Raw genomic sequence first — 16,604 nt, forward strand, 5'->3', positions numbered from 1 at the left:
TCAAATTGGCAACGCAACTGTTCTCCAATACAACCGGCAGCTTCATAAGACGATGCAATGCATTGGGTTATAACGTACAGAACGCATCCGAAACCGCTGATCTTTTTAAAATTATCAATGATTGGTTCGCGGTCTTCAACTCAAAGTCTTCAACATCAAATTCCATCGAACCGACGCAGCCTTATGGCAAACAAATCGAAATCCAACGAGGCATTTTGGCCAAAATGTCTGAGATTATGAGCTCGGAGATACTTGGAGTGGGAGCCCACAGCCTGCCCTTCCAAAAAGGCATTTTAGTCAACAATGCATCCCTTGAAGGTTTGTATTGCTATCTATCGGAAAAGTACGAGATGCAATACATTTTTACAAGTCGTCTCTCCCAAGACATTGTTGAGAACTTTTTTATCGCCATGCGGCCTAAAGGTGAACAGTTTGAGCATCCGACTCCACTTCAATTTAAGTTTATGTTAAGAAAATATATATCAGGTATGACAAAATTAAATAAACCAATTGATAAATAATTGATTTGAACAATACAAATTGTGACATAGAAATAATTGTTTTAAGTTATTTTATATTTCATATTAAATTTGAGGGACACGTGTTATCAGAGGAATGATATGGTTGTATATCTAGGGTTCCTGCTCCATGGGAGCTGTATTAAAGAGCGTGTAGCATGTGCTCAAGTCTAAGTTTGCTAAAGTACCGCATTGTTTTCGACTGCAGACGCTCGCGTATGATCCGCTGTGCGGCTGAAATTTCCTTGGCCGCTGCTGGCAGTACCTGTGGGATCAGGATGCGCACATTGGCCGCATGGTATAAGTTGTCTGTAGGCAAAAAGTGCGTGAAAGTCCTCGAAATAGAACTGCATTTCCAGAGTGATGAACAGTCGGATGAGGTCCAGGGCCAGCTTGGCATCGTGCCTGGCCAGCTGGCCGCGTATAAGCTGTTCGTCTGTGCCCAGAGCTCCCTCAAAGACCTGATAGTTCTCGCACTTGGAGCGAACGAGCTGCAGCAGGTCCAGCAGGAACTTGGGTCGCTCTTCGAGCGTGTTGGAAATGTCGTAAGAACTCATCATCCAAGTTTAGCGGTATTTTGAGATTAATTATACCCGTTACTCGAAGAGTAAATAGGGTATATTGTATTTGTGGGGAAACAATGTAATTCACAGAAGGAAGCCTTTCCAACGCCAAAAGGAATATATATTTTTGATCAGCATGAATAGCCGAGTCAATGTGTCAACCTGTCTATTTTTTTTTTTAATTTCTGTACGCCCCCGCAAACAGCGAAAATCTGCTATATCCACAATTTTAAAGATATGAGAAAACTAAAAATGCCATTCCGTAGGGAATGAATATAGCTATCAGATCAACGAATTGGGATCAGATTGGATCATTATTACAGCCAGAATGAAGAAATTAATTTGCAGTGGCTAAACCCACCCCGCCCCGCAGCTTTATTATGTTTTGCACATTCGAAAATGCGAGCTAAAAGAGCGTGTTGGCGTAAGAAGTGATGTACATGTAGAAGTAGATGTAAATGACATTGTAGAAACAATTTTAAATGGCAAATGTAAAAGTTGAAAAAAAAAAGGTACACATATACTAACTGAGTACCGGGTATAAAAGTTGTGACGCGTAAGAAGCGTCTTACACATCCCCTTCTCGTTTTTACCTTCGGTTCTTATGGAATCTTCATCCGGACTGTTTTGCAAAGTAAACAAAACAAAACAGCACACAGCTGTTTCAGAATTATAGCCGTATGGAATACAGTTTACATGTCTGGTCACACTCTGTCGCCAGCAAAACAATTGCACATCTACATAGATTCGGAAAAGGTTGAACAAATTTTCTATTTTTTTCAATTGCTAACCGTATGAGCGCCAAAATATGAAGTGGTGCAGTTTATGCCGTAAAGTCGACAATGATGTGAAATTGGTTCATGTACCGAAATGTTTAGAGAAGAGAAAATTGTGGGAGAAAAGTCTGGACTGCAGCCTTACTGTGAACTCGAAAATTTGCGATTCACATTTCGATGCTTCACAGTGGAAGTCGTCCACAATTAGAGGGCAGATATGTAAAAAAAGGCGACTTAACTCTGATGCTGTTCCGCAAAAAACAGAGCCTAAACAAGAAATTGTTAAATTAGGCTTCGCAAACTCGAGTACGCAAACAGAGTAAGCTAAACATGCTCAAATAAATATTTACACAAATGCCAATACTAATTTGTTTGTAATGTAGGGACAACGTGATAAATCATGCAATACGTGTGGAGAACGAGAGTCTGAGGAAACAGAATCGTCGAATGCAGAAGGAAATGCATTCTTTACGTCAGCAACTTGAGGACTTTAAGGAATTGGAAATCAGTCTAAAAACCATTTTCACCGAGACCCAAATAAATATATTGAAGAGTGGAGGCAAGAGAGCCGTATTTAATGCAACAGACATGTCTGCTGCTATTTGCCTTCATACCGCGGGACCTCCTGCATACAATCATCTTTATAGAAAAGGATTTCCTTTGCCGAGTCGGACAACATTAAAGAGATGGTTGGCAGATGTTAACATCAGTACAGGTACCCTTGATGTCGTTATAGATCTCATGGAAAATGAGGAAATGCCCGAAGTGGATAAGCTATGCGTTTTGTCCTTTGATGAAATGAAGGTTGCTGCTGCATTCGAGCATGACAGCTCAGCGGATGTTGATTATGAGCCAAGCACCTATGTTCAACTGGCCATAGCTCNATGTTAAGTGTTAGATTGTTTGTTTTTTTTTTTTAAATTCTGTACGCCCCCGCAAACAGCGAAAATCTGCTATATCCACAATTTTAAAGATATGAGAAAACTAAAAATGCCATTCCGTAGGGAATGAATATAGCTATCAGATCAACGAATTGGGATCAGATTGGATCATTATTACAGCCAGAATGAAGAAATTAATTTGCAGTGGCTAAACCCACCCCGCCCCGCAGCTTTATTATGTTTTGCACATTCGAAAATGCGAGCTAAAAGAGCATGTTGGCGTAAGAAGTGATGTACATGTAGAAGTAGATGTAAATGACATTGTAGAAACAATTTTAAATGGCAAATGTAAAAGTTGAAAAAAAAAAGGTACACATATACTAACTGAGTACCGGGTATAAAAGTTGTGACGCGTAAGAAGCGTCTTACACATCCCCTTCTCGTTTTTACCTTCGGTTCTTATGGAATCTTCATCCGGACTGTTTTGCAAAGTAAACAAAACAAAACAGCACACAGCTGTTTCAGAATTATAGCCGTATGGAATACAGTTTACATGTCTGGTCACACTCTGTCGCCAGCAAAACAATTGCACATCTACATAGATTCGGAAAAGGTTGAACAAATTTTCTATTTTTTTCAATTGCTAACCGTATGAGCGCCAAAAAATGACGTGGTGCAGTGTATGCGGCAAAGTCGCTAACCATGTGAAATTGGTTCATGTCCCGGTATGTTTAGAGAAGAGAAAATTGTGGGAGCAAATTCTGGACTGCAGCTTTGCTGTGAACTCGAAAATTTGCGATTCACATTTCGATGCTTCACAGTGGAGGTCGCCACCAAAGGAAGGGCAGATATATAAAAGAAGGCGACTGAAAGCTGATGCTGTTCCGCATGGCGAGCCTGAACCAAAATTTGTTAAATTAGGCTTCGCAAACTCGAGTACGCAAACAGAGTAAGCTAAACATGCTCAAATAAATATTTACACAAATGCCAATACTAATTTGTTTGTAATGTAGGGACAACGTGATAAATCATGCAATACGTGTGGAGAACGAGAGTCTGAGGAAACAGAATCGTCGAATGCAGAAAGAAATGCATTCTTTACGTCAGCAACTTGAGGACTTTAAGGAATTGGAAATCAGTCTAAAAACCATTTTCACCGAGACCCAAATAAATATATTGAAGAGTGGAGGCAAGAGAGCCGTATTTAATGCAACAGACATGTCTGCTGCTATTTGCCTTCATACCGCGGGACCTCCTGCATACAATCATCTTTATAGAAAAGGATTTCCTTTGCCGAGTCGAGCAACATTATACAGATGGTTGGCAGATGTTAACATCAGTACAGGTACCCTTGATGTCGTTATAGATCTCATGGAAAATGAGGAAATGCCCGAAGTGGATAAGCTATGCGTTTTGTCCTTTGATGAAATGAAGGTTGCTGCTGCATTCGAGCATGACAGCTCAGCGGATGTTGATTATGAGCCAAGCACCTATGTTCAACTGGCCATAGCTCGTGGCTTGAATAAGTCTTGGGAGCAGCCAGTATTCTTCGATTTCAGTACTCTAATGGACGCGGACACTCTGCATTCAATAATAAACAAACTGCACAAAAGAGGCTATCCCGTAGTAGCTATTGTCTCTGATTTGGGCGCTGGAAATCAAACATTATGGACAGAGCTTGGCATATCGGAGAGTAAGTTTCTTATACGAGTTAAAATCCGAAATTTAATTTATTTTTTGTTTTAGCAAGGAATTGGTTTACCCATCCAGCGGATGAAGATTTGAAAATATTCGTTTTCTCGGATACCCCACATCTGATAAAGTTGGTCCGTGACCAGTATGTTGACTCCGGACTAATCATCAACGGAAAACGATTGACTAAATCGACAGTCCAGCAGACAATTAGCCACTGTGCTAAGCCAGATGTGTCGATGTCATTCAATATTACCGATAATCACCTTAATATTGGACCGCTCGCCAAACAGAATATCAAATTGGCAACGCAACTGTTCTCCAATACAACCGGCAGCTTCATAAGACGATGCAATGCATTGGGTTATAACGTACAGAACGCATCCGAAACCGCTGATCTTTTTAAAATTATCAATNAGAGCCGTATTTAATGCAACAGACATGTCTGCTGCTATTTGCCTTCATACCGCGGGACCTCCTGCATACAATCATCTTTATAGAAAAGGATTTCCTTTGCCGAGTCGAGCAACATTATACAGATGGTTGGCAGATGTTAACATCAGTACAGGTACCCTTGATGTCGTTATAGATCTCATGGAAAATGAGGAAATGCCCGAAGTGGATAAGCTATGCGTTTTGTCCTTTGATGAAATGAAGGTTGCTGCTGCATTCGAGCATGACAGCTCAGCGGATGTTGATTATGAGCCAAGCACCTATGTTCAACTGGCCATAGCTCGTGGCTTGAATAAGTCTTGGGAGCAGCCAGTATTCTTCGATTTCAGTACTCTAATGGACGCGGACACTCTGCATTCAATAATAAACAAACTGCACAAAAGAGGCTATCCCGTAGTAGCTATTGTCTCTGATTTGGGCGCTGGAAATCAAACATTATGGACAGAGCTTGGCATATCGGAGAGTAAGTTTCTTATACGAGTTAAAATCCGAAATTTAATTTATTTTTTGTTTTAGCAAGGAATTGGTTTACCCATCCAGCGGATGAAGATTTGAAAATATTCGTTTTCTCGGATACCCCACATCTGATAAAGTTGGTCCGTGACCAGTATGTTGACTCCGGACTAATCATCAACGGAAAACGATTGACTAAATCGACAGTCCAGCAGACAATTAGCCACTGTGCTAAGCCAGATGTGTCGATGTCATTCAATATTACCGATAATCACCTTAATATTGGACCGCTCGCCAAACAGAATATCAAATTGGCAACGCAACTGTTCTCCAATACAACCGGCAGCTTCATACGACGATGCAATGCATTGGGTTATAACGTACAGAACGCATCCGAAACCGCTGATCTTTTTAAAATTATCAATGATTGGTTCGCGGTCTTCAACTCAAAGTCTTCAACATCAAATTCCATCGAACCGACGCAGCCTTATGGCAAACAAATCGAAATCCAACGAGGCATTTTGGCCAAAATGTCTGAGATTATGAGCTCGGAGATACTTGGAGTGGGAGCCCACAGCCTGCCCTTCCAAAAAGGCATTTTAGTCAACAATGCATCCCTTGAAGGTTTGTATTGCTATCTATCGGAAAAGTACGAGATGCAATACATTTTTACAAGTCGTCTCTCCCAAGACATTGTTGAGAACTTTTTTATCGCCATGCGGCCTAAAGGTGAACAGTTTGAGCATCCGACTCCACTTCAATTTAGGTTTATGTTAAGAAAATATATATCAGGTATGACAAAATTAAATAAACCAATTGATAAATAATTGATTTGAACATGGAAATAATTGTTTTCATTTTCAATTCTTTTATATTTCATATTTTGTTTTACATATAATTTTTATATACAGACACATCGTAACTTTAACTATTGCTAAAAATTGTTGGATTTAATTGTTGGTAGTATTTTTGTTGTTTGTTTAACAATTTCAATGATGGATTGGTCCGTGACCAGTATGCTTAATCCGGACTAATCATCAACGGAGATAATCATCCGTCCAAGAGTGTTGTGCTAACATATCCATTTTGGTACAACCATTTATATTTCGTTTCCTTTCTTTATTACTTATTGCATTTGATGACAACATTCATTCAAAATTTACGAGTGGACACATGGGACGGATGTATAATTCATATGTGATCGTGATCGTAGGGTTAGTATCGTAAGGAAGGAAGGAAGTGCAGGGAAAATTTAGAATTGCGATTTTTTTAACAATCAATTTATAAACAAACACTTCAGCTGCTTACACTTTATACAGCCATGAATCGGGGTTGCTAGAAGACACGTAGATGGCCTCATATGGCGTGGAAATGTGCGGAAAGTGCGTGGAAAGTTGTGTGTGTATAGAAGGGGGGAGTAGTTAATTAAGCTAAACAATATCATTGAAACAAATCAAAGGCCGACGCGCTGCCATTGTTGTTTACATTATTATTATTATTGCTGTGATTCTGTGACGGCTGCTGCTGGAACGCTCCGAAGTTGGCAAATGCTGCTTGGTTCTGTGGAATGTTGGACTGTGGCTGCTGCGCTCCGAACAGATTGGGGCTGGTTAGGGGCGAGAGGCCGCTAAATCCGCCGGTCGTCTGCACATTTAACGGCGCCTGTGTCTTGGCCGGACTCTGTGTCTTTAAAGCATTCATCGAGAGAGCGGGCGCATTTGATTTGCCCGCTTTGCTCATCAGCAGATTGTCCAGATCAATGTTGAGGTTACCGGCCTTCAGATTGCCCGACCAGGTGGCACCCACATTGGCTGCCTGGGCGGCGGCACTGACCGCAGCTGGAGCACCTCCATTTGTGGTGTTATTATTATTGGATATGGACATGGGCTGCAGCAGATTATTGCCCGTGACGGCGGCAATGGGCGGCAACATATTGTCTGCAAAGAGCGGATGGAATATATTCAAATATTATAGTGTTTGCCTCATGATAAATATGAACAGAGTTTGTACAAAAAAAAGAAGCTTCTGTGTATGTGTAGCTGTGACTGTGCGCGAGACTACTGGATGATGTGATGTGTGATCAACTACTGGAAGCATTGATGAGCGCAAGCGCAGCAAAAACAAGTTGTCGCGTGCAAATGACATAAACAAAAGATACGATAGGATAGTTCGTACTCGTATCTCGGTTACAGCTAGAGTGTGCGCTTGCCGAAGCTGCTGCTGCTCTAGATTTGATTTTTCTGTTCAGTTTTATCGTTTACCTAGTGCGTCCGCGGCTGCGGCTGCGACTGCGACACAATGCCAGGAATATTGAGAAATGCTTTTCGCAATCGATCGCATCGCAATTGAAGGAAGAATGTACATACATAAATATGTTTTGTTTGTTAACGAAATCATATCCGATTTGTGTGTATATGCATATATGCAGTGTGGGAGTAAAGGAAACAAATAAATAAAAGAACAGACATAGTTGAAATGAAATAAATCTGTTGATATCTGTATTAGTACCTGCGATACAATGGCTTTAGTTTTTTTGTTTTTGTTTTTTGGCAAGCTTTGGAATACATAAAGATACATAGTTCCAACAGTTACACATACATACATATTATATTAAAATCAGCTTAATACTACTATGAAATGTTAAGGACACCGTGTTATCAGAGGAATGTATTTCTAGGATGCCTGCTCCATGGCCGCTGAATCGAAGAGCGTGTAGCATGTGCTCAGTATTTGTTGGGCCAGGTCGCGGCATTCCTCCGAGGTCTCGCCACCCACCAAGGGCGAGCGCACAAAGTCATCCAGCCAGCGCTGGAGCTCATTCAGCGATTCGGCAAAGTGCTGCGTGAGCACCTGGGCGGGCGTGGTGACCAGAGCGATGCCAATCAACTGCAGCGTGGCCGCACGGACTCGGGCCTCGACATTGAAGCGCACAAAGGCGCACAGATCAAAGATCTCGCGGGTCATCATGGGCAGCAGCGTGCAATTCTGCGAGCACATCACCAGCACGGACAGCGTGTGCAGCAGATTGACCAGCAGCTGGGTATCAATGTTGTGCGCAATGTCCTCATACTTCACGTACAGCATCTGGCGTGTGCGTTGACCACGCACCAGGCTGAAGAAGAATGTTCCTGCCACGGCATGGTACGGGTTAGCCCGCTCCTGCTGCTGACCCAAATGGGTTTTGGGTTTGCTGAAGTACCGCCTTGTCTTCGACCGCAGGCGCTCGCGTATGATCCGCTGTGCGGCAGCCAGACGTTCCGCTGGGCTGTCTTCCTCATTCTGCAGTTTAAATTTGCGTGGCTGCTTGGCCGCCGGCGGTACAATGTCCAACGATACACTCTCATCCGTTTCGTTAGTGTCACCTGAAATTTCCTTGGCCGCTGCTGCCAGTACCTGGAGGATCAGAATGCGCACATTGGCCGCATAGCAGGAGTTGTCTGTGTGAAACTGTCGGCACAAGTACTCTGCACAGGGGCCAGGATGGGCGACACAGATGGCTACGCAACAGTTGAACTGCGTGCGCTCAAAGTCCTCGAAATAGAACTGCATTTCCAGTGTGATGAACAGTCGGATGAGGTCCAGGGCCAGCTTGGCATCGTGCCTGGCCAGCTGGCCGCGTATGAGCTGTTCGGCTGTGCCCAGAGCTCCCTCAAAGACCTGATAGTTCTCGCACTTTGAGCGAAGGAGCTGCAACAGGTCCAGCAGGAACTTGGGTCGCTGTTCGAGGGTGTTTGAAATGTCATTGGACATGTCGTACGGCTTCAGTCCATCATCATCATCATCCGAGTCCAATGGCGGCTCATCATCCGAGTCCAACTGCATTTTGAGATTCTCTTTCACCTCTGACGGTTTATCCTTCGTCTCCTCTGGGATCTGAACGGTTTGCTCTTCCTCCGGACTGCCCATGAACTGTCGCAGATGTGCCTCCAATTCCTTGACATGTTCTGGACTGGGCTTTTCGTCCAATTCCGACTTGCGGGGGCACTCGAACAGAGCCAACTCATCGAACTCTTCAAAAATGTGCCAATCTCGCGTCTCCCTCATGGAATCGTAGTTGAAGCGCAGGCGATCCTCGTCCTTGCAATCCGGCTGCTCCATAAAGTTGAACAGCAGCTCCACTGTCTTCATGCCCACATGCCGCTGCAGGGCATCCGGCGACTCCAGATGATGACTCAGTCCGTCGTGCAGCTGCCGCTTGCTGTCCAGGCCCACATCCAGTCCCTTGCAGAGACACTTTCCGGCGAGCACGAGCAGCTTGGATATGGCCAAGTGCTCCTGGCCGCTCAACTTCTGCAGGGAGATGCGCTTCGACCAGATTCCCAGCAGCTGATTGAAGAGCACCTGCAGCTGGGCGGGAGCCACTACGTGCAGGTAGGACACCAGGGGAAAGAGCTGTTTGTTTTCGCTGGGCGTCCGCTGGAGGGGCAGCTTCTGCAGCAGGCAGTGCTTCCAGTGGGGTGCAGACTCCAGGGCAGCAGCTCCAAGCAGCACATAGAGATTGAGTTGAGCCGAGAGGGCAGACTGAGCCACCTTAAGACATGCTGCAGGCTCCAGTTCCAGCAGAATGGAAGCGACCACTTTTCGTCCGTTGGGTGCCACGGCGTAGTCCTTCAGCACACGCAAGAGATACTCCAAGGTGGCGGCATCATGAAAGTGATTGACCAGCTGTGAGAGCAGCCACGAGTACGGCGACAAATCAAAGTATTCCGAACTTTCTTCGCATTGCAGCACAAAGTGCAGAGACCGCAGCCACTGGCGCAGCAGCAGATGTCCATATTGCGTGGGGGCGTACATGTCCGGCAGCTGACGGCCCAGTCGATTGGCCACCTCACCCGGCAGTCCAATGATCAGCTGAATGAACTGCCTCACCTGGGCATCATGCTCCTCCACCAGCCTCTCGGGCAACACCTTAATTGTGCGAGCGAAGCGCTGCATCAGCACGGCCCTCTGGCGCGAAATGTGCAGCAAGCTAATCGACAGCAGGCACTCATCCTGCAGCAGGGCTCCAAACAGAGAGCTGATTGTTATCGGGACTCTGTCCAGCTGTCGGTGCAGCGTCTCAAAGGCCAATTGTGTGTACGCAAAACTGTGATCCATCCGCAGCAGATTGACGACATCCAAATCGCGGGCTGGCTCTGGCCACTCCGGGCTGAACAATCCAACCAGCTGGTTCAGCAAGGCCGAGTACTCGCCATTGGCCACCACCAGTGCAGTCCAATCGAATGCCGGGCGATCGATTCCCACCAGCTGCTCAGGCGTGGCATATCCAGGCAGGGCATTCAAGGTGTGAAGTTTCTGCAGAGTGGCTGCCACCAGGGCGGCATCTGATGAGCTCTCAACCTGCCCCAAATCATTCAGATCTTTAACAGCCTTAGCGAGGGCCTGATGCACCCACTCTGGCGGTGGGGGAAGCGGTGGCAGCGACTCCTGCCTTGTGGCTGCCAACTGCATTTCAACAGCTGCTCCTGCTGCTGCTGCGAGAGAGAATGAGAGAAGAGAACGAGTGCATCCGATTGGAATATGTTGCCGTTTATGTGTGTGTGGGTGGAGGAGTGTGTGTGTGATGTGTTTGTGTGGGATGGGGGGGAGCCCGAGCTAGAGATAATGGGCTCTAGTCAAGCTCCAAGGCGCGCCGACATGCAACGTTTCCTAAATACTCTTGTAAATACTCGTATAAAAGATCCTAAGCCTAATCCTATAACTAACTCTAGTCTACATCTAATTCTATCTAGAGTACTTTAAGAACTCACCCATTGGCATGCTTTGGTGTATCGACAGATCCCCCAGTCCAGCGAGAAGATCTGTGGCTGTGCCCGCTGTTCCGGCTGCTGCTGGAGACGCATTGAACAAGTCAAAGGAATCGTTCGCTGGTGTCGCTGTCTTCAACAGATTGCCATCGAGCGCCGAGGTGGATGTCGTTGAGCCTTGGAATGCGGCAAAGTCGGCAAACTCATCATTGCTGGCCGCTGGGAGTATGCCCGTTGACGGTGGCTCACTGACAGGAGCCGAGGAACTGCCCCCAAACGCAGACGCAAAGTCACCAAACTCCTGCTGTCCGGCTTCCGGGGCTCGTGGATTGAAGTCGTCATCGTCGTCCACAATGACGGCGGCACTGTTCAGCGTCTTCTCTGGAGTTGTGGCACAGGTCTTGAACAGATCATCGAGCAGATCATTGTTATTGCTTTGTGAATTGTTGTTGTGGCTGCTGCTGGGTGAGCCCATTAGATCCAGGCTGGTGGGTGTGTCGCGGTGCGTTGGCGAGTGTATGCCAGCAGCGCTGCTCGGCGGCTGCTTGCCAAAGGTGGCAGCCGCACCCAGATCGATCTTCTTCTGCGATAGCGTCGGCTTGGTCACACCAGAAGAAGTCGCTGCCGAAGCCGAAACAGGCTGCTTGGACACTGGCGAGCTGACAACGCTCTTGCCTGTACGAATGTTCATGTTGAGGTTGGGCGCTTTGGTGGTCTCGGTGGCCACTTCGGCGGGACTTGCCCGATCATTGTAGCGATAGTTGCGTCTGCAGGAAGATTCCAATAGTTAGATGTTGTGTGATTGATTGCGCATATTGTTTGAATACTTGCCTGGGACTCGGGGAATCGCTGTCAGAGCCCTCGCGCTCTCCATCATAATGAGTATCTTCATCTTCGTACCGATCCCCGGCGGTCTTGTCAGAGTCTGCAATGGGTTCATTAATATATGTTCCACTATCCATCCATTCGATTGATGATACTTACACCAATTGTCTCCACGATTTGAGCGCCAATCTCCATCGTTGTAGCCTCCACCACTGCCACCGCCACCGCCGCTGCCGCCACCGCCTCCACTATAGCCGCTGTATCCACTGGAGCCACGCATGCCCATGGCATCGCTGCTCATGCCAATGTACTTGTCCTTGTTCTTTTTCGCCTTTTTGCGCTCCTCGCGCAAGCGATCATCATCCTGAATGAAGTCTATAAGCTCTCGTACCTTATGCCTAACATTAATACCCTGATCTTTGCCACCCTCGTCGGTGAAAGTGTAGTTCTCCAACGAGCGCAGATCGTAGATGTGCTCCCGCGATGATGTCACCACTCGCTCCGACCCATTGCGCACCAAATAGTTAAGCAGCAACAGACTCTGTAAAGGGAGATTTCCATTTCAGATCAATCCAATTAGAGCACACAAAACGGACTCACCTTGTAGGTTCGTCGCCAGTTGGTCTTGTTATCCTGCAGCATGCGCTTCCACAGCATGGACATGACTTCCGGGAACGTCTCGTAAGAGAAGGTGGCGTAGGCCAGCTCCTGCATGAGTGGCCCCGTGGGTCCCCACGGATCATCGTTGGTGGCCTCCCGCACCTTGCCCTCCGTCTCGGTGTAGTTCATCACGACATTGGTGCTGCGGGAAACCAAAACAGAGGCGGGAAGGGAATTGGTCATTGGAAAACTTAAGATATACGATGTGCCAGCGGAGAGGGCTTAAAGTTGTTACGATAAGCTGAAGCAAAACATGGCTTCGGTATGACATTCGAAACGTGATGGGAGCGCGTCAAGTGTTAATTGTCGCAACTGGGCCAGAGGCCCTTATCAGCTTCTAGATAAGCCCCAGAGCACCAGTCCCGGAAAGTGCTAGCAGAAAAAGTAGTAGCCCCCCAACAATGGCATGCCTGCAACTTGCGTTCACTTATGTGGAACGGAAGGTCCGGAGGAATGAGAAAGGGAAACCGATCGACACATTTGGGGGAGGGAACACACACAGTTGCGCCAACCACAGGTGTGTTGGAACACGCACAGGGCAGCAGCAGCAAAAAGTGGCCAACAGAAAGTAATTAATAAGTTGATGGCAAAACGAAAATTTCACTGGAAAGTCATTGGAAGTGTTAACACAGGTGGAAATACATGTATTTACTTCTGTTATATTTGGGCAGCGCAGCGGAAGGCAAACAAAATGTTTTCTTGATAAAGCTTCACACACACACACTAACACATTGCTGTTGCTGCTTTGGGCTTGTGTACAGGGGAATGTCTTTGTGTTTATGTGGCTGCGAGTCGAGCTCATTTCGGAAAACGAACAACCTTGAAGGCAGAAACAAAAACGACCATAATCCCACACCAAAAATGCATCTTGAATGACTACTATTACCCATAAATTAGGAGCATGTCCAAACCTATTTCCTTAGCAGGCACGAAAATCAAATATTAGCACCTGTCCGCTCAAGTGTAAGTGTGGGGTGGGGGTGGCAATTGGGCATGGGCGTGGGAGTGTCTCCTCAAGAGAATGTTGTACACACTATTCCATTATCTTGAGTGCATGTGTATGTACCACCATTATCACTATCTTGACAACTTACACTTTGTCCGCCAATTCGCGCACTTTCCACATGCTTATAAATTTATCAACCATTTTAAAGCAATTTTATCCTCTGGAATTTTTCACACAATCTCGGACTGGCTGCTGGCTGAAAAATTCAACTACAGCTCGCACTCGAACTCGTTTTCGTTGTTGTTTTTTTGGTGTGTGCAACTGCTAATGAGATGGGTTTTTGCATGAATATTGTGCACTCCGTGTTTACTGCTGCTCTAGTTGCTGATCTTGCGCACTCCGCGTGCAGTTTCCGACAAATTTAAATAAAATTTAAACCAAAATTAAAATCACAGCAGCAAAATTTCTGGTGAGCTGTCTTTTAGGGATGGAAAAATATGAATAGATCTATCGATAGTGTCAAGTCTTTGGCAATTGTCCGCTGGTTGAAATCGATATTGTTTGAGCGAAAAAGTAGGATTTCAAAGTCTAACTAAATTAAACTTAAAAAGGATGTGGTGTGGGAAAATCAATCTCCTACTTATTTGGTTTTCCTAATTTGGTTTTCTAATGTTCGATGAATATGTCGATATATCGATGGTTTTGGCAGCCCTGGTTGCAGCACTTCACAATCAGCTGCCGCTTCCGTCATCTGCGATTCTCGACGTTTTATAGGAAAGTTTGAATAAAAAGTACAAATATTAAATGAAACACGGTTGATTTTGCTAAACACATTCACAATTGGTCCATGTGGCGTCTGCTTTTGACTAAGCACTGCTCTGCCATGCTGGTTCTGCTTGAAAAAAATGTAAACAAAAAGGTTATGTAAACTTCTTTGGTTTTTGCAGCGTGAAGAGTGAGATTCGTCGCCGCTGGGAGCATAACTGAAAATGTTGGGACTACAACGCTTTGCCGGCAGTATTGTCACGCAGATATACCGCCGGGCCGCCTACAGCAGCAATGTCCGGTCGGCAAGTGGTCCACTGGCTACGGCAGCCACTGGGCAGGGGACCGAGATGAGCGAGACTGAAGCTCGCACACCGGCAACGGATGAAAAGAAGCCGAAAGGTACGTTGCCCATCCAATTGGATTAAGCTAATCGGAATCATGTTATTTGCAGGCCAATTGGTTGCTGCTGCCTTTGAGTCGCTGCGAAACGAGAGCCCAAAGGTTGAAAAGAAGACTCCCGCCTCCAGCAGCATCGATGAGCGCATTATCAATGCGAAATCGGTCAACGGATTGCTGACCATCACGGAAAACAACAGCGCCTTCTCGCGCCAGCATGCTCTTAGGATCGTCTCTATACTGGCCGAGTGGAGCACCGTGGACCGCGTCAAGATAGCCGAGTTCGAGAATGACAGCAGATTCTTGCGGATCTGCCGCATGCTGGGCCGCACCGTGCCCAAGAATGGCGGCGGAAACAACAAGAACAACAGCGCTGCCAACGGAAGCAGCAAACGTATTTCCGGATTCCGCACGGACGATCTAAACACTGTGCTCGGCGTGGCCGGAGACGATGAGGCGGCTAAGCTGATTGCCAGCATCAGCCTGCCCCAAATGGTCAAGGTGATGAGTACTCTGGCACAGCGGAAGCGACGAAGCACTCCCCTGCTACGCTCGCTGGCCTTCAACATCAGCAGCGCCTCAGAACCCCTGGACCTGAAGCAGTCGGCGGATGTTCTTTATGCCATGGCCACGCTGAACTTCCAGGACTCGGTGCTGAGCGCCAAGGTCTGTGCTGATGTGCAAGCAGCTCTGCCAAAGAACGTAGACAAGTCAGCGGTAGTGGGATCCATACTCACCAGCTTGGGCATTTTGCGATATCGAGATTTGGGTTAGTCCATGGAGAATCTCGCTGTTCTTGTTGCTCTCTATATTAACGCGTCCTGTCTGTTAGATATTCTGGAATCGCTGACGCAGTGGCTGGTGAAGAACAGTGAAATCTGCCGCCCACAAGATCTCAGCGCGTATTTCCTCACATCGTCTTTGCTGAATTTCAAGAGTGCCCTGCTTGAAGATGTGAGCAATAAACTGGCGAAATCCATTGTGCGGGAGGACTTTACCAAACAATCTGAATGGCTGAGCTATGTCTGGTCCCTGACCATGCTCGGGCTGGTGGAACACAAGCACCTTGATTCGGTCTTAAGGTGAGTTTTAAATCCAAAAATATATCACTTAATCATCTGATTGATTACTTTTCACAGTCCTGGATTCCTGGAGAAGTTGGAAAAGGACAAGTCTGGCCTGACACCCGTCTCCAAGATGAGGCTACTGAATCTGAATAGTTATGCGCAGCTTTTGGTCACAGATTACAAGGGTGTCTTGCTGCCAGCCGATAGTCCTGCCTACCAAGTGCCCATGGCCCACACGAAGACAAAACAAATTCTGGTAAACGGCATGCTTGATGCACTCAAGAGCCTTCTGCCTGCCACTAACCATGTTCAGACGTCAGTGGACAGCAAAATGGGCTTTCTTATAGGTAAAAGAAATGTTTTAATCTTCCATTTTCAAACTCTCTTATAATCGTGACAACTTTCAGATGCGCTTTGTCAATTTGATGCTAATAGAAATCCCCTACCTTTGGACAAGGAGAATCCAAATGCAATTAAGTAAGTTACACCACATTTTGCTGGACCAAAGTGGCACTTAATGAATCGTTTTCTAGGGTGGCGCTAATGGTGATTGATTTCCATGACATTTGCCATGGCACGCATCGCAGTGCCAGCGGAGTGACAAACCTAACGATCGATCTTCTGGAGAAGAGTGGCTACCAGGTCATACCAGTGCCGTACAATGAGTTCAGCACCAGCGACAAGCTGCTGAAGCGCGTTCAGTATTTGGATGCAAAGTTCAAGGCGATTGTTAGTAGCAAATAATTGCAGTTGTAGTTTATTTAATTTCCCTTGTAATGTTTAATCAAAATTGAAATTTGTTTAAATTTTGTAAATGTAAAATTAGGCGCTGAATTAAAGGCTAAACAACATCTGCCTT

The 16,604-nt window shown here is 46.0% G+C and overlaps 2 protein-coding genes and 1 long non-coding RNA gene across 5 annotated transcripts; 2 read left to right on the top strand and 1 right to left on the bottom strand.

Moving 5' to 3' along the window:
* Nucleotides 1–1,771: 1,771 nt before the first annotated feature.
* On the top strand, nt 1,772–2,420 carry LOC117589876. The gene is made up of 2 exons (XR_004574237.1): nt 1,772–2,176; nt 2,241–2,420. It is a non-coding gene; the product is annotated as an uncharacterized LOC117589876 (long non-coding RNA).
* A 4,038-nt stretch (nt 2,421–6,458) lies between these two features.
* Nucleotides 6,459–14,015, bottom strand: LOC117589870 (clathrin interactor 1). 3 transcript variants are annotated; one of them, XR_004574235.1, is made up of 7 exons: nt 13,663–14,010; nt 12,509–12,710; nt 12,068–12,449; nt 11,915–12,008; nt 11,087–11,850; nt 6,709–7,273; nt 6,459–6,677 (listed from the first exon to the last, which is right to left on the bottom strand). XR_004574235.1 is itself a non-coding variant. In XM_034282140.1 (6 exons), the coding sequence occupies exons 1-6, from the start codon at nt 13,713–13,715 to the stop codon at nt 6,777–6,779; spliced, it is 1,992 nt and encodes a 663-aa protein (XP_034138031.1). In that variant the 5' UTR covers nt 13,716–14,010; the 3' UTR covers nt 6,459–6,776. The 3 variants fall into 3 exon arrangements, 2 of the variants coding, with proteins under 2 accessions (XP_034138031.1, XP_034138030.1); XM_034282140.1 differs by having other exon boundaries at nt 6,459–7,273; XM_034282139.1 differs by lacking the exons at nt 6,459–6,677; nt 6,709–7,273 and adding an exon at nt 7,866–10,810 and having other exon boundaries at nt 13,663–14,015.
* A 180-nt stretch (nt 14,016–14,195) lies between these two features.
* Nucleotides 14,196–16,596, top strand: LOC117589696 (FAST kinase domain-containing protein 4). Its single transcript, XM_034281856.1, has 7 exons — nt 14,196–14,288; nt 14,462–14,681; nt 14,734–15,447; nt 15,511–15,760; nt 15,818–16,092; nt 16,153–16,222; nt 16,279–16,596. The coding sequence occupies exons 2-7, from the start codon at nt 14,504–14,506 to the stop codon at nt 16,487–16,489; spliced, it is 1,698 nt and encodes a 565-aa protein (XP_034137747.1). The 5' UTR covers nt 14,196–14,288; nt 14,462–14,503; the 3' UTR covers nt 16,490–16,596.
* Nucleotides 16,597–16,604: the final 8 nt, after the last annotated feature.

This window comes from Drosophila guanche, unplaced genomic scaffold, assembly GCF_900245975.1.
Source record: "Drosophila guanche unplaced genomic scaffold, DGUA_6, whole genome shotgun sequence".
Taxonomy (NCBI): domain Eukaryota; kingdom Metazoa; phylum Arthropoda; class Insecta; order Diptera; family Drosophilidae; genus Drosophila; species Drosophila guanche.

Excerpts from the sequence above, each read along its gene's own strand:
- LOC117589870 (XM_034282139.1), bottom strand. The coding sequence starts at position 13,715 with ATGGTTGATAAATTTATAAGCATGTGGAAAGTGCGCGAATTGGCGGAC. Across the intron at positions 12,711-13,662 it reads CGCGAATTGGCGGACAAAGT|CACCAATGTCGTGATGAACT; the intron begins GTAAGTTGTCAA and ends GGTTTCCCGCAG. Across the intron at positions 12,450-12,508 it reads ACTGGCGACGAACCTACAAG|AGTCTGTTGCTGCTTAACTA; the intron begins GTGAGTCCGTTT and ends CTCCCTTTACAG.
- LOC117589696 (XM_034281856.1), top strand. The coding sequence starts at position 14,504 with ATGTTGGGACTACAACGCTTTGCCGGCAGTATTGTCACGCAGATATAC. Across the intron at positions 14,682-14,733 it reads GGATGAAAAGAAGCCGAAAG|GCCAATTGGTTGCTGCTGCC; the intron begins GTACGTTGCCCA and ends TGTTATTTGCAG. Across the intron at positions 16,093-16,152 it reads CAAAATGGGCTTTCTTATAG|ATGCGCTTTGTCAATTTGAT; the intron begins GTAAAAGAAATG and ends GACAACTTTCAG.